General features: G+C 37.3%; 1 protein-coding gene across 1 annotated transcript in view; it reads right to left on the reverse strand.

The window, feature by feature from the left end:
• Positions 1–21777, reverse strand: part of LOC126455962 (protein jim lovell-like) — a 44928-nt gene extending 23151 nt beyond the window's left edge. Inside the window, 4 exon segments of the mRNA XM_050091719.1 lie at positions 8093–8284; positions 11558–11875; positions 17859–18030; positions 21620–21777. Coding sequence (XP_049947676.1) covers positions 8093–8284; positions 11558–11875; positions 17859–18030; positions 21620–21777 — 840 coding nt within the window.
• Positions 21778–21992: the final 215 nt, after the last annotated feature.

Consider the following 21992-nt stretch of genomic DNA (forward strand, 5'->3'; position numbering starts at 1 on the left):
GTAATGCTTCCCCAAGCTGGGTGATTTTATTCTTCCTTTCATAGACCACTCAATCCTCTTCTACTATCATGTCTGTAGATTATAAGTGAACAGTAATTACCTTCTACACTGCTTAGCTTAAATGTATATAAATGTTCACTATTTTGGGATTGGATTTTTGTATACCAATAAGAGCTAGAATAGAATGAAATAATGTGAAGCATATACAGTACAGGAAAATTTTGCTAAATTTTATGAAGTTTTTTTTTTCAGTGCATAGTAATAGCAAGGAGAATTTTGTGTCAATAGTAATAAATTTTGTTCAGCGAAAAGGTAACATGAATGGAAAATGAAAGATTAGTCAGGATATGTGAGAAACATGAAAAAATCTGAAAATCATATATAAAATCAAAAGTTAATCAGCTAATGTGTTGAGTCAGTAGGAATTTGTGCAGTGGCAGAAGTAAAGAAAGAAAGAAATAACATTTTGAGTATTTGGTTTAGTACTATAAAAAGTACATACAAAAAGTTTTGTACTCAGTGCAATCGGTTACGGAGAGGTTTGCTCATATGCATTAAACTGTGTCAATAGTATAGCCCTTCTGGCATTAGTAAAAGAAAACAGTTAAGAAATAGCTACCTTCAGTAATGTATATGGAATTAAAATGCAAGACCTGTATATGTGTAACTCTTAAGCCTCACTTTAAAGTAATATGATGGAATCCAGTGAAGTGATGATTTCAGCAACTGATATTTTGTCTGGTATGTAATGTGAGTAAATTTTGTATACAACACTATGATTTGTTATTGCAGAGTGTAGCTCTGTAGGTTCATTTTTTGTATGTGATGAGCAAAGCAGGTGCTTATTTCTTCGATAATGGAGTAATGAGGTAATAATCATGCAAGGATGTAAGGTATAATGATGCATCTATAATAAATGCAGTGGAAATGAAGTAACAAGCAGAAATGTATTAGGTAAGGAATGAATGGGTAGGGAGCCTGACTTTGCAGTAGAATAATTGTTGATAACACATCTAACAGGGTTTTTACAAGAAATAAAGAGTGAAAGCAAATCAGTATTGCTGATACTGAGCAGTAAATGAGAGAAATAACAGGCATAAGTAAGTATAACACGTGAATTGTGTACAGATGCATATGGTTTTTGTGCAATGGAATGTCTTTTATGAGTGAGGCAACATATTTTGTGTATAATCTATGGCACTGCATACAAAAAAATTGAATACAAAAGTAATATTTTGATGTAGCACTAATCATGTTTTGCTGCATATTCAATTTTCTTGCCATTAGTAATTGCTTTTTGTGTTTCCAATAAGGATAATGATCAGTAAAGGACAAAAGTTCCATTAATTGAGTAGCTCACTGCAATGAGTAAATATTAATTCATACATGCTGACTGGATTTGACATTAATGAAATAGAAATAGGGGTACATGAAATATTTTGTAAATTGGACTTTTGAGTGCAGTGAAGTGAGTAAGTGATTTGAGTTAAGGTATAGGAGGAGATGAAACAGATTCCATTCTCTATACATTGTGAAAGGTGACCTGTTATGTCAACATGAAATATTAATACTTAAGTATATATGTAATGTTACATGATGGATATGTCTTTAAAAATGAAACATTTTCTTATAGATTCAGTTATCATAATTATTTGTGTACTACAGTGGGATGTTTTGTTTTCCTTTCTACATACAATACTGGAGAATAACCACCTCCAAGGGCATTGGTCAAATTAGAGGACATGGGACAATCATTTTGACCTGAAGGAGGCATGGACCAATCTTCAGCTAAGTACAACAACGAAAAGTGTATTGGTGCCCAATAAGTAGTGAAGTGACTGGAAGATGGGAAGTTCTTCCTATTGTGAATAATGAAGTGTGTGTAGACTTCCCATTTTGTTTTCTTTTGCTATTAATTTCTGACTTTCAGAGCCACTAAAACAAAAATCATTTTAATTTAAAAAGAACTTTTGATAATTAAATATGGTTTCTCTTGTATGGTGTATGACACAGTACTTGAATGTGTTTTGGGACAGTTTGTGTATCTTTGTATCGTGCATAATGGTCAGTTTTGATAACCAAACTGATTTTGAATTTGAATGAGTGACATTTTTTGTAAAAATTTTGTAGCTAATTGTCCAGATATTGGATTATATAGTTAGCTATTTAATAGTACATGTCTACAAAGCACAATGTGGGTGGCAATGAAAAAAAGAAAGAATATTCCTTACAATTTTTATGTTCCCTCCCATCTGGCAAATACTGACCCAGGGCTTATCCAACTTAATTTTATTCTCTGTTACATTTCTTTGGTCATCATGAGTATAATGAACTAGTTAGTTTGCCAAAAAACTATGTTTATTACAAAATATCAGTAATTTCAGATTTTGCTATCATTGCTTATATGTAAATAAATAGTTTGTTACTAACTTCCTGATTACATAAATGAAAAAGCTACATAAATAACTGAAATATCTCTACAGCTAATCATGAAAGTATATTAGCAACACCTGCACTCACTTAGTTTCAGAGTAACTAAATTATGTAGTTAAAATATTGTTACTGAAATAGAATCCCATATTTTGGCAAACTAACCGGTGTAATTCAATTGGAACTGCTAATGTACCTGAAAGTTAATTTTCAAATGAATATCCATTCACTATTCGGTTACTCAGAAATGTTAATCTATAATGGTACTTTATGAAAATTCAGATAACAATAATAGACAAATTCAGTTTCAGTTATTTAAAAAGTATAAAGGATGCTTGTTCGAAGCCATTTTAGTCAGTCTGCAGAGAGCTATGAAACGTACATAATCTACGTTCACCAATACTGTGAAACGTATCACAGATGAATCAGTTCAAGTTACAAATCAGAAAATGTATCTTGTTTCATCAAATTACAGGACTTTGTTCAATGATTTATTGACTGTTTAAATGATTAATTGGGAAGTGAATATGTAATTATTATTGCAGAGGTTGTAAAGCTTCAATTATGTTCACTGTGACAATAGGATCAGACTGTGAACTGTGTTATTTCCACATGATAATAGAGCATCTACTTACATTCCTCTGCGTGTGTCAAGCACTTAACAGTTAAGTTCTTCCCATATTGGTCTCCTGCGGGTCAAATGAACCTGCCATCATTCAGGCTGCCCTTCATTGTGTACATTCAATACCGTCTTTTAATCTCATTTTGTCTGGGTCCCACACATGTAAGCAATAACCTAGGATGAGCCAACCATGAGTTTTGTTAAGTATAGTGATGCCACTAGACATCACTATGAAAACTGATTAGCTGACACTATATCACTGTTGACTACCACAGTGCCACTATCCAGATGAAACTTATCAGCAAGAGCATCCTCTGATGGGGCCACAAATACCAGAATCCTGCATACAAGCTGGCTTGAGCCAGTCTGAACTACTTAATTTTATCATTGTGTTGACACAGGGGAAGTGTGTATCTGTCAGTCTATGGTTACTCTTCATATCATTTAAGTAACTGTACAAACTGTACTTCATTTGGATTCATACTTAAAGGCTCTGGGGAGTGTCAGTAACATATATCAATTAGTCAAATAAGCCATAGGGAGTACCCATTAATTTCGTAGCACACCTTTACAAACTTTGCAAACTCATTAAATTTTTCCATTACCCTATCAATGAACCATATCTGTCTCCTCCTTTGTCTACGACTGATCCTAAGTGATCATATCATCCCAAGACTGTTACACTCAGACACTTGTATTAGTTCATGCCAATTTTGACTCATTCATCATAGGATGGCATGTGTGTGTGTGTTTTGTGGAGCGCACAATTTTACATTTCTTAGCATTTAAACCATGTTAACAATCTTAGCAAAATTCTGAAACGTATTAAATTCTGACTGCATATGTGGAGCTGTTTTTCGATAATCTTTCATTATAAACAGCTACATCATCCACAAAACTCTTGAGGTTACTATTAATATTGACAAGGCCATTAATACCCTGCATTAACAAGGGCTCCAACACATATGGAGGCACTGCTGAAGTTACTCCTAAATGCTATGGTTATGGTTATTTTATAGCTAGATCCCTTTTTCTTCTTCAATTTTAACTTACAGTAAGAGTCCTCAACATATTTCTATTCTTATTCATTAAAATGAAAGCAAATTCTTAAAGTCTCAGATATGCTCGGTAATTTTGCACTGGCTTTTTAAAATATGTACACAAGAATGAAAATATAAAGCATGCAGTGTGCTGTCAGTATGTTTATAATTTTTTTTTATCTATTATTGTGCAATGCATCACTCATGCTGAAATGTACTATGTTTACACAGTTATGGTTATTTTGTAACTACCGTATTTACTCAAATCTAAGCTGCACTTTTTTTCTGGTTTCCGGTTTTTGTAATGCAGCCGGCCGCGGTGGTCTAGCAGTTCTAGGCGCTCAGTCCGGAACCACGCGACTGCTACGGTCGCAGGTTCGAATCCTGCCTCGGGCATGGATGTGTGTGATGTCCTTAGGTTAGTTAGGTTTAAGTAGTTCTAAGTTCTAGGGGACTGATGACCACAGATGTTAAGTCCCATAGTGCTCAGAGCCATTTTGTAATGCAAAAAACCGCCTGCGGCTTAGAATCGAGTGCAAAGCGAGCGGAAATTCTGAAAAATGTTGGTAGGTGACACCACAACTAACTTCTGCTGTTGAATATATGTAGCACTACACAGGCATGCTTTGCGGGCACAAAGATAAATACTGGCACCAAAACCTCTGCGTCAGTAAATAAATTTTTAAAAAAAGGTGGAAGACGAGGTTTTTTCTCCTCCCCGAGTTTCGACCACTGCATTTTCATACATTATCCAACGAAGTAAATAAAAAGTCCGTATTGTTCATCTTCGAATGTAGCAGCATTTCAATGCACTACGAAAATCCACTGGCAAGACTGTCTGGGATGTTTGACAATATGGCCAACTCTACGTTCTGAATTTTTTCCTACCTGTGAGAAGAGATGGTTGCTAACAGGAACTTTTATGAATTATGAATCACATGCAGTATTCTCTTCACCGTAAGAATAATACGAATATAAACATTTTGCCATGTATTGTTTCGTGTTTGCTGCTATCTCATTTAAATCCTGTCTGCCTAATAAACTACGAAACTAGAGTGAGACAACAGCAAACGCGGAAGAATATACATATCATGTCATGTTTATATTCATATTATTCTTATGCTAAATAGTGGTAGTTAGAAATGAAGCATGGCAACTAACTAGATTTTTGAATCTAAGATGACTAATTTCTTTGCCTGCAAAGATTTTCAAGCGGAGAAAAATTTTCGCTGAATTCTCGTTCAGAACATTTTCTATCACACGCAGTCTATTATTTGGTTCTTGTTGATCATTATCAAAGAAAGCAGTAGTGTAAGTAACAGCAAATAGCAGTCTCTTGCCATTGTTTCACTAATGAGACAAGTCCTCTTTTTTTTTATTATAAGCGGCGGCAGCACGCACTAAAGCAACTAAGCAAGCCATGCCGCGAGCGGTGACAGGTTGTAAGCACTTATCATCAGAATGCGACAAACAAGGATGACACAGTACAATAAGGCATTTCCAGCTTAGAATGACGTAAACACCTATAAAAAAGAGAACGGCACTTATCAGATCAAAGAAAAATAAGCAATCAATTCAAACGAGAAGAAGCACGTGAAAAAGGAAGGGTACCCGTATTAATACGGACGGAGTGCCTGACACATAGCAATGGCTACCTGGTAAAGCTTAACTGCTAAGCTTACGTCTCGAACCAAACTACTGTAGCTGTATCGTCATTCATTTGACTTAAATTGTGTCTCATATTACAATGGACCAACTTTGTTTCGATTTGGAGGTGCAGCCATAAACTCTTCTCTCCCCTTGAATTTCTAGTCTCAAATTTCAGGTGCGGCTTAGATTCGGGAAAATTTTTTTTCCTTCATTTGGAGTCTCATTTTTTAAGTGCAGCTTAGATTCGAGTGCGGCTTAGATTCGAGTAAATATGGTAGACTCCTTTTCCTTTCTCTTTTTTAACTTACAGTAAGAATCCTCAGTTTATTCCTATTCTTATTCATTAAAATGATAAAAGTTCACAAATTGATGGTAATTTTGCAATAACTTTTTAAAATATGTAAAAAAAGAACAAGTGTGCTCTCAGTACATTTATAACAATTTTTTCCCCTTCCACCACATGCATGTGTTTTACATTAGTTTTATTCAATTGTTGACAAACTACACTTTGCTTTGCCATGAATGTGTCAGTTCATAATAGTTCATTTTTATCCCTACTGCCCACAATACAAGTAGCCGTAATATTGCACTTCTGTAAAATCATTACTGTTACTGCTTTTTTGTTCCCACCTCAACCTGAAACCAAAAGTCAGTAATTAAAAAGTTGTGGTCCAGATGGTATTTGTTTATTTGTTATAACTTCTACATCTTTTGAGATGACTCTCCATCCAAAATAACTTGCTATGTGCTATATCACTAAATCCTCAGTCCAGTCACAAACTTCCAAGTGATCATAGTGCATTTAATAAGTGTTGGCAAGATAATGAGCCACATGATCTTTGAGCTCTGGAATTTCTGCATCTACCTGATAGTTTTCAAGATGTAATGTGAGAAAAGGATGAAATGGGTTTTAAATGTTTTTGGAATCCACAGTAATTGGCATGGAAGAGGTCATCATGTTCAAGGTAAATCATTAGGTTGAGCTCAGAATATGATCTAAAATACTATAACAGATGGAAATTGATGACAGTGGATGGTATTTTAAGCTTGTAGATGGGTGTGATGAATTCATTTTTCCATCTACCAGCCAAAGGCTTTTGTTTGCACTATATTATGGTTAAAAGTGGGGTTAACTGCACTGCAAATTCCATATGTAGTATGACAGGGATTCCTGATGCCTTGTTCAATTTTAGCAGTTTTTATTGTTTCTCCCTACCACTGACACTAATAGGTAATTATTAAGCTATGCAGTGGTGTGAAAATTGAAGCTTTGACAGTCCTCCTGTATCTTCATTTGCAGAGGAACCTATGAACATGGAGTTCAGCATTTCTCCTTTTGATTTTCTACCCTTAGTTTTAGTTTCTATACCATAAACGAGTATCTGGACAGTAGCTTTGGTGCCACTCACACTTTAATATATGATCACAATTTCTTTGGATTTTGTGAGAGGTCTTTCTACAAGATTCTGGCACAGTCATTGAAGGCTTTACACATTGCCTTTTTGACAACTAATCACGTTTCATAAAGACTCTCTTTATCTATTGGCCTACACTTTCTTTTACACCTATTGTGCAGTAATCTCTGCTTCCTAAGCAGCTTCTTTATGGAGACTGTCTACTGTGGAAAACCCGTCTTCATGAACTTACTGTTCTAATATGTACATGAGTGTTTGGTCAATTATTCTTCTAAAATTGACTCACACTTTGTCTGTGTGCTCCTGGCCCGAACTAAATATCTTGAGTTCCTCCTTGCAATATGACACTACTGCCCATGTATGTAGTTTACTAGACACATAACTCTTCCTACTTAATCTGGTTTTGGCCCACCCTTGATTCTGAGTCTTGCCCAAACAATTTCACATGCAGCTTCAAGTACTCTTTTGGTGGATTCTAGTTTCTTAACTGCTACAGTGAATACATGGCCTCTATTTCTCATTAGCCTGTCTTTTAAAAATACCGTTAGATTTACCCCAAATATCTGACTGCTGTAGATTTTGTGTTTTGGCCAGCTTTCTGTGCCTAGTGATACATGAGCTCCATTGCTGTTCAAGAATGCTCTGGTCTTCTTTGGCTGTTTGTTTCAAATGTTGACTACTAGGATTTTAATAGTCTCATCTGAGGGGACATTTGTTTGGATCTTATACTAAATCTTTGGTTTCCTACACCCTACCATCATCTGGACTGAATGTATAGTTCACAGACCAGTCAATTTTTTCTTTCTGTGTGTCAGGCAAGATGTGTGATCCTGTGAATATTGAAAACTCTACATGGCAATATATATTTCATGCAAGAGCTATAAGTAATAAAAAATGACAAGATTTTGAATTATAAATGAGTAACAATGACTTACCACTTGATGTGGTGAAGGAATAGATGCACCATGTTGGACTGGAAGAGCCGATGCACTAACATTGTTACTAAGCATGTGGTTCACAGGTTTTTTCATTGACAAATTCTCTGCAGTTTCTAATGGTGGTGATGCTGTTGTACCTTTAGTCAAATCTTGAGCACCAAAGTCTCCAGATCGTCTTCGAGGCCGAGCCTGATAGAAATGAAATGTAAATTATTTATCAAAATTATTTAGAACAAGTAAAGCTAGTGCTGCAAAAAAGAAGTCTAAAAACCAAGACATGATTGATTATCAAATGAAAATATAGATGGAATATTATTTTAAACTTTCAATAAAATATGGAATGGGCGGGGTATAAAATGTAGATAGTGACTCTGTCCTGCTTTCGTTACAGGCACCAATGTCAGCCTTGTAAATACTAATTCACAAAGAAAAGTCCAACCACATGTACCAGCCAGCTGCAAAAAAGCAGTACCCTTAGTACAGAACACCACCCCAGATTGTGAAAACTTAACCACATCCTCCATAAAAGCTCCTACTACCTATCAAAATGCCCTTGAATGGGAAGATCCTTCCCAAGACCCTTCCCACCTCTTTCAAAGTTACATTCTGTTCTCTATTCAGTCCTTGAAATATCCTCCTCTATCCTTAAGCTAGCCAACTCACAATCTGTCACATGAGTCACACACATGTGACAGACTCAGGTGCAAGGCATGACCCTTGCACAAATGCCAGTCCTATCAAAAACATATCCTGCCCTATTATAGGCATGGCCAATTGTGAGGAGTCATATCATGTAACAAATTCACTGCAACTTCTGCACATATTCACTGCAAATTCTGCACATCTTTTTATGTACGTATGACCACCAACCCATTGTCCTCTCGAAGCAATGGCCTCTGCCAAATTATGGTCAAGAACAAAGTAGACAGTCCGATGTCAGGGCACGGTTCTGAGCTATACATGTTCAACTTCAATGACTGCTACACAACATCTATTAATCTACATTCACACTGTTTCCTCCACAATCTCCCTCTACTTCTCTTCTATCTTGCTCACTATCCCCCTACAAAAACATGTCTCCTATTGCATTGTGTACTACAGATGACATCCATCACCTGCAGGAGGGTGAGCTCACTGGTGCAACACACCTATCTAATTTCTTTGCTACACTTCTCTCCTTCAGGCATTTTTCTCCCTTTCTAACTTCTTCCTTCCTCATTTCTCTCATCTGCTCCACCCATTACACTTTACACAACCTCCCACCGCTGTGGGATCACAACAATGGGGCAATGTAGTTGCATGTGTATGTGTAAGTCTAATGCTAGTTTCTTTGTTTTTAGCTAAAACCTCAATAAGATGTTCATTTCGTTTATGTTTCTGTATATCACTTAAAATCCCATCTTACAGTGAGTGGTTATTTTTACTCTTTCCATTGCTTTGTGTTCTTTGTGACCCGCCAGAGTAGCTGCGAGCACTAATGCGCTGCTTCCTGGACTCGGGTAGGTGCGCCGGCCCCAGATCGAATCCGCCTGGTGGATTAACAACAAGGGGCGGTATGCCAGCCAGCCTGGATGTGCTTTTTAGGCGATTTTCCACCTCCTGCTAAGTGAATACCAGGCTGGTCCCCATGTTCCGCCTCAGTTACACAACTTGCAGACATTTGAAAAACGTTCTCATTATTCCATGGCTTACACTAGACACAGACAACTGGGGTGCATTACTTTCATCCTGGGGTGTTCGGGGTGGCGGCAGGAAGGGCATCCAGCCACCCTCTGCGACTAACACTGCCAAATCAATAGTAACACAGCCGACCCCACATGATGTGGGACAAAGGCCCCAAGAAAGAAAGAAAGTTTGTTTGTGTTCTATGTTGTGGTTCAGTGTCATATTAATTGGAAAGAGATCTTCTTTATTTTTAGTTGTAACTCTCAAATGCAAATTTGTTTCCTATTTCTGTAACATTTCTCCTGTAAAATTGTTTTAATTCTCTAACTAATTGGGTCTTATTATTATAAAATTAAGCCAAAATATAGCATTACTAATGATTCAGTCTTGAGATTCACCATTTCTTCCTCAGCAGCAACACTGAATGTCTTTCTGTTACTGAGTAATATGAAATGGGAACTTTGTAAGAAGAGAATTTTGGCTGTTAAGAGGATTGACAAACATAAAATATAGCATCATTACATGTTTCACTCAGGGTCTCAAAAAGCCTGCTGGCACTTAAGAATGTTTCATCTAGTCTAGCTGACAGTCTGTTGCTATGACACCTTCAATGCCCTGAATAGTGTTATTTGGTTACTTATTATCCAAATTAGTATCAAATGTACATCCTGATTCCAACCATGATACTTTTCTGTGCTGTGTAAATATTAATTTACTACTCACAGAACAGATGTCTGACATATCAACATTCATTAACTCCAATATTTCAGACAATGAAGATAGACCACACCTGCAGAGCTTTTATATGGCATCAATGGAATAACTAATGTGTACTTAAGAGTAAGTGACTATAAATGAAAAGTGTTCAGCACTAAATGATACCATTTTATTGCCAACATGCTACATACATATCAAGATTTTCGTATCTTACAAGTTCCTTCATATCTTTTTGGTCACAGTACCAGATCACTATAAATTTGTAACTAAAGAAATCTCAGGCAGAGGAAAAGCAAACTGCATTTTGTTTGCCTGTGGCAAATTAACAAATACCTTCCAACTAATCTACTGCTGATCAGTCTGTCATTACAGCAAAGATTTTTTTCTCAGACAAAATGGTTAACAAAAACAGACATGTACTAGTACATAACTACCACAAATATCAGTACCAAAAACATCAGCACGTAGCAAATGCAAAGTGAAGAAATGGCCATCCCCACAGCTGAGTGATTCATATTAGCAGCCTATAGACATCTCCTCATTTGTCACTGGCTACCTGTATAAAATTCCAGTTGGTTGTCTGTAACTGAAACTGATGATGTATGGTTCACACCTCCTCTATACTATGCAGTAATGGAGTAAGTAGACATTCTTCAGTCAACTTTGTACATTTATTTTTTACACCTTTGCCATACATTATTTTAATACAGAAATAATTATGCAATTTCCTGTTTCATTCTTCCATGGAAGCAGATTATCATCTTCAAAACTTGAGAAAAACATATGAAACGGATGAACAATATTCCTCATATAAAACAGAGCCCAACTGTAGCATGTCACAAACCATTTAATGTATGTTGCATCAGCCAACTGTTTAACCGTGTCAATCATGAACTATTTTATTAATATTAATTTTTCCTATCTGTCTTTCTCTCAAGGTAAAAATTTCGAAAACTGGGTTACTTCTTTCTTCTTTTTCTTCCCCTTCTTATCTTTGTACATCAGCCTTTCTTCTCTCCTATCTTTTATTGAATTATTAATCCAAATTTTCATTGTAAGTTAGCAGGAAAAATAACTCACCTGTTTCCTTCTTGGCTGAGGTGAAGGTGGATTTTCAGTAAATGATATATGTGGCATGTGAGATAACTGAGGGAGTTTCAGTGGTGACTCAAAGTGCTGAGGTGGACCCTGCAGTCCTGGTGACAGAGAAAATGAGTCTTTCTCTGTTGAATGACCTGTGGAACTTGAGAAATTACGTGGTGGTGCTGACGCAAATAGTCCCAGCTTCTCCAGTGGAGTAAGAGTAGCCGATGGAGGTGGTGGAGGAGGTGGTGGTGGTGACGTATGTGGCTGATCCTTTTCCGAAACAGCATGCTCTGTGTGAGCCAGACCACGCACCTAGAAAACATATTTAACAAAATATGTATGCACAATATAGTTCAACAAGTTCAGTCATAAGTTTCTTCATTTAATTTCTTTTTCCAGCAATATATCTAATGAGTATATAATATTAAATGAAGCTGCAAATGGTATAAATTATATACTCAGGTTCTAATAATGCTTCAGCTTACACTCCAAATGTAACACATCTGCAGACAATGTTACCATTAGCTCACTGTTAAGAAGTTCTGAAGCCCCACTTTGGTCCTAGGATTTTGTTCTGTCTCTCATCATTTTTTTTACTTCTTCAGTGTTTTGGGCATAAGAAAACTGTCAAGTAGGACATGGATTAGAGCCCATGTGGAACTGCATGTCCACCTGTAACTGGCTATGTGTCAGTTCATAGGTATACCATACATATACCACATCCAACAGTACCATTCCTAGTAAAGTACTGCAGTATTCAAAGCAATCTTTGGATTCAGGATAGCTTCAGCTAACACACATCAGTGAAATCAGTCTTTTTGTTAACAGCTGACTCTGTCCCAGTGACCATGCAGACTTACATAATATTACTATGCATGTAAATGTCGTTGTTACACAAATATGATACTAAGATGGCAGTGATCCCAATAAGGGTTAAATGTTTTATAAATAAATGTTACACATCTCAGACATGTAGCTAACACTAATCAACTACATTTTAACACCAATTTCCACTCTTAATACAGTCATAGTGTGACACAGTCCAATTGCCAATTTGTTGACTCCAAGTACCATACTGTAGTTCACACAAGAATGCCATGTAAAGTGGACACATCACCCGCCATGTTCAATTTTTTATTTTATTTTATTTATTTATTTATTTTTGTGGCACCACAACTGAGAAGGCCTAAGGACAAATCATAAGACTACAAAGACTTTCACAATGGAGTCCTCTGATAACAAGTGTTCAGTATACTTGCCATGTTAAATTCAAATAAAATTCCTAGTTTCTGACGACTGCCTCTATTGTCATCATCAGGGGCTAACTCTGACTGTTGTGAAACTCATGAGCCTCCCATTTACTTTCATGCCCTGAGGATGTCATCTGATCAGATGGATTACATTACCATCTGATTAGCCAGATTACTTCACCATCTGATTGGGAGGAATACATCACAGAGATTGCACATGCTGAGGTGGCACCCAATGTCTCCATAGATTATATTTGTACTTTCTGTTCAGTGTCACTTGCAATACCACCACTTACATCAGGGGGTAAACTATGAGAAATCTTCCTCTGTGCTCTTTTTGTATCAAGTTCTCACTTTCATGCACTGCTAAGTGCATAGCTTATGATGATAAATCAGCTAAAATTTTCACTGTGGTTCAAGAAATTGTGTAGTTGCACAAGTTTCTTCCATGTTATGGTAGTGATCTTCAGACCAATGACTTGTTTGAGATTAAGCCTTGGTCCCCTTCTAAAATAAAATTTTAATCCTCCCCCCCCCCCCCCCCAAACACTTCCTCCATCACCAAATTAATCATTCTTTGAGGCCTCCAGTCGTGACCTGTCAACCTTTTCTAAGGTCAAATTGTACTATAAAGATCTTTTCTTCCCAAATTCATTTAGTACTTCTTCGCTGCTTTTGTAACACCACATTTCAAAACCATTTGTTGTCCTCTTACCTGTACTGTTGATCATCCATGTTTCACTTCCATATCAGACTACACTTCAGACAATACATTCAGAAAAGACTTCCTAAAACTTAAATTTGTATTCTACATTACGAAACTTCTCTTTTGCAGAAAAGCTTTCTTTGCTACTGCCAGTGTGCATTTTATATCTTCTTTACTTCTGCAGTCTCTACCACTCAAGCAAAGCTCATCTACCACTTGTAGTGTCTCATTTGCCAATCTAACTCCCTCAGTACCGATTGATTTACTTCCACTACACTCCCTTATTTTATTGTTGTTGGCATTCATATTATAACCAGTTTTCTATGCACTATTCATTCCAAACAACTGTACATCCAAATCCTTTCCTGTCTCTAACAGAATTACTATTCCATTAACAAATTTGTGTTTATTTCTTTTCATGAAAATTCAATGATTTTCTGAATTTCTCCTAGGTTTCCTTTCTGCTTGCCATAGGTACAGATTGAATAACATGTACAATACGCTACAAGCATATCTCACTTTCTTCTCAATTAATGCCTCATTTTCATATACACTGACTCTTATAGGTGCAGTCTGGTTTCTGTACAAACAGTAGATACCTTTACAATTTCAAGGAGTATATCCCAGTTAACATTGTCAAAAGCTTTTTCCAAATCTATGAACACTATAGAAGTAGGTTTTTCTTACTTCAACTACACTACCGGCCATTAAAATTGCTACACCATGAAAATGACATGCTACAGACGTGAAATTTAACCAACAGGAAGAGGATGCTGTGATATGCAAATGATTAGCTTTTCAGAGCATTCACACAAGGTTGGCGCTGGTGGCGACACCTACAACATGCTGACATGAGGAAAGTTTCTAACCGATTTCTCATACACAAACAGCAGTTGACCGGCGTAGCCTGGTGAAACGTTGTTGTGATGCCTCACGTAAGGAAGAGAAATGCGTACCATCACATTTCCGACTTTGATAAAGGTCACATTGTAGCCAATCGTGATTGCAGTTTATCGTGTCACAACATTGCTGCTTGCGTTGGTCCGAGATCCAATGACTGTTAGCAGAACATGGAATCGGTGGGTTCAGGAGGGTAATATGGAATGCCGTGCTGGATCCCAACGCCCTTGTATCACTAGCAGCTGAGATGACAGGCAGCTTATCCGCATGGCTGTAACGGATCGTGCAGCCACGTCTCGATCCCTGAGTCAACAGAAGGGGACGTTTGCAAGACAACAACCACCTGCACGAACAGTTCAACGATGTTTGCAGCAGCATGGACTATCAGCTTGGAGACCACGGCTGCGGTTACCCTTGATGCTGCATCACAGGCAGAAGCGCTTGCGATAGTGTACTCAACGACGAACCTGGGTGCACAAATGGCAAAACGTCATTTTTTCGGATGAATCCAGTTCTGTTTACAGCATCATGATGGTCACATTCATGTTTGGCGACATCGTGGTGAATGCACATTGGAAGCGTGTATTCGTCATCGCCATAGTGGCGTATCATCCGGCGTGATGGTATGGGGTGCAATTGGTTACACGTCTTGGTCACCTCTTGTTCACATTGACGGCACTTTGAACAGTGGACGTTACATTTCAGATGTGTTACGACCCGTGGCTCTCCATTTCATTCGATCCCTGTGAAACCCTACATTTCAGCAGGATAATGCACGACCGCATGTTGCAGGTCCTGTACGGGCGTTTCTGGATACAGAAAATGTTCGACTGCTGCTCTGGCCAGCACATTCTCCAGATCTCTCACCTGTTGTAAACGTCTGGTCAATGATGGCCGAGCAACTGGCTTGTCACAGTTTGCCAGTCACTACTCTTGATGAACTGTGGTATCGTGTTGAAGCTGCATGGGCAGCTGTACCTGTACACGCCATCCAAGTTCTATTTGACTTAATGCCCAGGCATATCAAGGCTGCTATTACGCCCAGAGGTGGTTATTCCGAGTACTGATTTCTGAGGATCTATGCACCCAAATTGCATTAAAATATAATCACATGTCAGTTCTAGTATAATATATGTGTCCAATGAATACCCGTTTATCATCTGCATTTCTTCTTGGTGTAGCAATTTTAACGGCCAGTTGTGTATTTTCTAAGAAAAGTCACAGGGTCAGTACAGCTTCCAGTGTAATTCTATTTCATTAGAATATTAACTGTTTTACACCACGTCAGTTTCTACCAGTCATTCCATACTTCTGTATGTAACCCCTCAGAGTATTATGGAGACATGACTTTTTAAAGTGATGGCGCTGTAATACCCACACCTGTTAGCACCTGCCTAGTCAAGTACTATGATTATTACATTCTTCTTGATGACCGTCTGTCTGAGGTATGTCTGTCTCATATGGCCTACAGATGAGGTAGAACAGTTTTATCACACTGGGATCTTCAATTGGTTCAATTGGCTCTGAGCACTATGGGACTCAGCTGCTGTGGTCATCAGTCCCCTAGAACTTAGAACTAGTTAAACCTAACTAACCTAAGGACAGCACACACATCCATGCCCGAGGCAGGATTCGAACCTGCGACCGTAGCGGTCTCGCGGTTCCAGACTGCAGCACCAGAACCGCGCGGCCACTTCGGCCGGCCTGGGATCTTCCTAGGATTGTAATAACTCTTAGGAAATTTTGTCTAATCCAGGTGCTTTATTTTGACTAATGTCTTTCAATGCTCTGTCAAATTCTTAAGTATTGCATTTTGCATCTCATCTTCATACTCTTTCTCTTCCTCACCATAATATTGTCTTCAAGTTTCTTTACTTTGAATAGCTCCTGTGTACCATATTTATCTGAGTACAAGATGACCCCTTTTCTTAAGAGGCATGTTGAGGAAATATTATTTTTAACATGCTATGGCTAATCAGAATTACAAACTATTTTATCTGTATAAAGTATCAGCCTAAAAAAGTTAAAATTCTAGATATTCCAAACATATAGCATTCATTATAGTCTACATCTTGATAATATAAGGAGAAATAAAATAAACAAAAAGAAAGGGTTTACATTAATTTTTACTTTCGTATCCTTTTATGATTACTATCTAAGCTTATTGTATGTGGTATCACTTCATCATACTTGTCACCATCATCATCACCTGTGTAATTATCTGGGATGATAGTTTTATATATCCATTGAGAGGTGCGAAGAGATACCACATATTTACATATAGAGCAAGCAATGAATTTTGTAATCGGGTCTGACACAAATATTTGGCTGTTTCTTTTCAATATGTTGCAATTTCCTATGTTGTGGTTATTGTGAGACCTGAGAAAACAGCTTTCAAAACACATCATTTTGTTTTCATCATATTTCATTGCAAAGACTGACAACATTGCTGCATGGAGCATAGAAGTATGCTAATGGGCCCTATCTACATTTGTACCATCTCATGCCAAAACATATACTATCATTGAATAAATGTGAAAGTGCATTTAAATATCTTGGAAGCACAATAACTAAAGACTTGAGATGTCACCAGAAGGTGAAAACTCGAATTGCCATAGCAAAGGAGGCATTCAACAGAAAGAGGAGAATCTTATGTGGCAAATTAGATAAAGGTCTAAGGAAAAGGCTTGGCAAATGTTTTGTCTGGAGTGTGGCACTATATGGGGCAGAAACATGGACGCTGAGATGAGAGGATGAAAAAAGGTTAGAAGCATTTGAGATGTGAATGTGGAGGAGAATGGAGGGAATAAGCTGGATGGAAAGAGTGAGTAATGAAAGAGTATTGGAACGGGTTGGCGAGAGAAGATGTCTGCTGAAGGTTGTAAGAGAAAGGAAAAAGAACTGGTTGGGACCTTCATTGAGAAGGGAGTGCTTGCTAGCAGATGCTTTGGAAGGATTGGTTTGTGGGAGAAGACTGAGAGGTAGAAGGAGATACAATATGATAGATGACATAAAGGGGAAAATATGCAGACCTGAAGAGGATGGCAGAAGACCAGACAGCCTGGAGAACTACCATGTGAAAACCTGCCTTTTGCCAGAACACTGATGATGATGATGATTCAGAAGTGCTAGTATAGTGAAGCATGCAGGAGAATTTTGGTTAAGTTTTGAAACTAGATGAAGATACTGGAAAAACAGAAACTGTGAGGAAAAGTTGTTAGTCATACCTGGACAACACAACTGGGCAGACTTGCCTACAAAGGCCAGATTTTGTATCTTAATCCTACTACATACAAAATGATTGATTGTGAAATAGAAGAGAAAACTGAACAGCTAAATGTAGAAGGCATATTGTCAATTATGCCAGTTTCATACAAAACACTAAAAATGACTATCTGCAGAATATGAAACCGAAAATGTAATCAGTTTAATGTCTTACCTGCAATGACTCAGCAGCTTTTATAAGCGATGTTAATTGTTCTTGGATGACACTTATTTCACCCTTATACATGAAGTCTACAATTGCTTGGACTTCCCATCCTCGCAAGTCCTTCAGCACAATGACAGGATGCTTACAAGGATTCTCTGAGAATATCCTTTGGAAGTAGGGACTGAAAAAGAAGAATTAACAAAAAGTAGGTCAAAGGATTATCGTGTGCCTGTATCTGAAAAACAAACACTAATACTCACGATATTAGAAATGCTTAGAATATGGTGCTCAAATTCATTCACATTTTACTAATTCTAATGTCAAATGGATCAGTCAGCTAGGACTACAGCTTGATAAAGACCACAGGGAAACTACTGCATTACCCCCAAAACATACAATTCATGTTACATATCTTTTTAGATTTGCATGCAGATTTTTACAAAAAGCCACTGAATACAATGTAATTTTAATGCTTTGTGAAGCATACAATAATTACGTCAAATTAGACATACTGGCATGAAATTTGTGTAACGCAGGTACTTAAACACTGATGCAGGCTCCTATCTTGTCAACAGTTTATCATCTTTGTATTATTCTTTTTGAATTATTTTATGTTTCACCTAACTTTTTCCTCACTGATTTCATTTCTAGAACTGTAAAATGTTTCTGTCCTATGTCAATGCGCCCCCTGACTACCAAATCCAATCCCTAGTCCTCCTTAATTGCCTTTATTTAAAGCTGAAGGATTGTCACTTGAATCTCAAGTCTATTTTCAATTCTCAATAAATTATACTTCTCCTTGCTTCTTTTTACTATTATTTGATGCACTGAATAAACATCAAACAAAGTTTGTGGATGGTCATTTAAGACGAGAAAAGCAAGTCAACCTACTGAACACAAGGTTGAGTCAATATTCTTATGTCTTAAGAATGCTTAGTGACTGCTGAAACACTGAAACAGTAATATGTTCTTACTATGCAGATGTGTGTAGCCTGTTATAGAATCATGTGATGTTACGGGGAAATGCAAGTTTTGCAAAAACAGATGTCTAAAATTTAAAAATGAGCAATAAAAATAGTGAAAGGAGTTACTAATAGAAAATCATGCTGAAACATTTTTAAGGAATTTAAAATTTTGGCCTTCCTGGATTGTACATATATAAAGTGGGATGAGAAGAGATCGGGTTTAATATCCTGTCAACATCAAGGTTATTAGAGACAGAGCACAAGCTCATATTGTGTCAAGGATGGGAAAGGAAGTCAGCTGTGCCCTTTCAGCTGTGCCTGGATTGATTTAGAGAAATCTCAGAAAACCTAAATGTGGATGGTCAGATGTGGTCTGAACCATCATCCTCCTGAATGCGAGACCAGTGTGCTAACCTCTGTGCCACTTCACTCAGTATACATTTAAAGCATGTTACCATAAAACACATATGGAATTTTCAGTATTAAACAGCCAAGTTCACAATTATGAAGAGAGACATAAAGAAAAGTATACTACATAAACCTAAAATAAACCATATTGCATTGCCAGCAGGTTAGATATAATTAGGACAAGCTGTTAACTGTGGCTGCATTCATATTTCAGTATTTTTATTATGATGAGGGACAGTGACTAAGTAAACAGTGTCCGAACGGGCCATGAAGGCCCAATGATACCTACTGGCCACTGTGTCATCCTCAGGTCTTAGGAATCACAGGATGCGGATACAGAGGGGCATGTGGTCTGCACACTGCTCTCCCATCCATTGTTGTCAGTTTTCATGACCAGTGTCACAACTTCTTAATCCCCCATCTCCTCAATTGGCCTCACAAGGGTTGTGTGCACCCTGCTTGCCAACAGCACTCGACAGCCCTGGACGGTGACCCATCCAAGTGCTACCTAAGCTCGGCAGCAAATAATTTTGGTGATCTGACATGCCAGTTTTATGTTGTGTTTGACTAGTAATCAATACATCCTAGGTCCTGGTTCAAACATAACAAGTACTTAAATTTTGAACAAAAAATCATAAGTAATGGTGGCTGTATGCTTTTGGTGTAAGTCACCCTCATTCTGCAAAGGGAAATTGTCCCTAAAAGGTCGGAGGCTCCGCATTGATCAATGGCATGAGGATGCAGAAGGTAATGGAAACTAATGCATTAAAGACACACAATGTGTACACAAAGGACATGTGGCCTGTAACTGAAAATGTGTCATGTGTCAGGGTACAGAATGTCAGAAATTTGAATATGTTATGGGAGCTAGAAAATCTGAAAAGGGAAAAGCTAAGGCTCAGTCTAGATATAATGGGAGTCAGTGAAGTGAAATGTAAAGAAGACTACAATTTTTGGTTGTACAAGAACTGGGCAATACCAACATTAGAAGAAAATGGTGTAACAGGAATGAAGGACAGAGAGTGGGTTACTGATGGTGTTATTCTCATCAGAAGCAGGATTCAAATCCATAGTAAAAGGATATGAATAACAAGATTCACTTATATATTGCTATCCTCAGTGAAAGTGAAGAGATTTACAGGATGTGTTGAATGGAACAAACATTCTGATGACCACAGTACATGGGCTGGCAGTAAATCAAATAAATATGAAAGCAATGGTAAGCAACAGAAATGAGAATAGCGAGAAATTTAACATTGGAATTGGTGATCATGAAGTAGATGAAGTTAAGGAATTTTGCTACCTAGGCAGTAAAATAAACCGTGACGGATGGAGCAGGGACGACAGCAAAAGTAGACTAGTACTGGCAAAAAGTACATTCATCACCAAAAGAAGTCTACTAGTATCAAACATAGGCCTCAATTTGAGGAAGAAATTTCAGAGAATGTGTGTTAGGAGTAGTGTAGTATGGTAGTGAAATATGGACTGTGGGACAACCATGAAGAAGAGAATCAAAACATCTGAGCAGAATCGGTGAGGAAAGGAATATATGGAAAACATTGACCTGAAGAAGAGAAAGGGTGACAGGAGATCTGTGAAGTCATCAAGGAATAACTTCCATGGCACTAGAGGGAGCTGTAAAGGGTAAAAACTGTAGAGGAAGACAGATATTTGGAATACATCCAACAAGTAAATGGAGATGTATGGTAGGTTACAAGTGCTACTCTAAGATGAAAAGGTTGGTGCAGAAGAGGAATTCATTGTGGGCTGCAGACAATGGATTAGAAAAAACTGTATTTACACAGTGATCTGTAGGTGTATTACTTATGAAGACAGAAAAAATAATGTGAAATAGCAGATGGTTGCTTTAATTATTAAAAACAGGATGAGAAAGGAGTGAAACAAGTAACTGTAACAGAAAGGATAACTACAACAAAACACTGGGTTGAGAGAGAAACTACAGTCATTTTGGGATGGAAGACAACCAAAGATGATTTTGTTTGTTATCAGTGCATAATACTAACTAATTAGTTTCTAAAACTAAAAATTGAGTGCAGTAATATTCACGTAAGGAAATCAATTTTTTTATTACCCATTAGAGGCTGTCATATTACAGGTAACAGCTAAAATTTGAAAATTACTGTTTTGTGGAATATGGGATGGAATATAAGCAGCACATTTGGTTAAAAGGCAGAAAAAAGCTTTTTGTAGATTTGAAGCTCTGATCTACTAATATGTCCAAATGAGACAAAAATGCACATATTAGACAGAAATGTCACAAAATAAGGCACGAAGAACTGTTTATCAAGCAACTGTCTCCTACTAGTGTCATTTTTAACAATCATTAGAAATTTTACCTTCCTTTAAAAAAAAACAGTACTTATAAAAAATGCTTACCTACAAGCCGACAGAACAACTTTATGTGCTCGAACACTTGTCTCTTCACACACGAGAGTGACATCCACAAGTGTTTCATTTTGCAGCAGTGTGTCAAATGCGTTGAGGATGTGGTTCTGATGGTTATTCCATCTCAAACTGTAGTGTGGAGATGCCATGGCAGATTTAATTATAGGACACCTCTCTGCAACAAAATTACCCATGTACATTAATATATATACCATACAACGCTTCAGTATTTTTGTGATTCTATCAATAAACACCTTCAGTTTTTAATAGTTCTCTAGCAAATTGCTACAGCAGTCATTTCTTATGATTTTACAAAGAGTTGAACTATATAACACACACACACACACACACACACACACACACA

This window comes from Schistocerca serialis, chromosome 2 (assembly GCF_023864345.2).
Source record: "Schistocerca serialis cubense isolate TAMUIC-IGC-003099 chromosome 2, iqSchSeri2.2, whole genome shotgun sequence".
Classification (NCBI taxonomy): Eukaryota; Metazoa; Arthropoda; class Insecta; order Orthoptera; family Acrididae; genus Schistocerca; species Schistocerca serialis.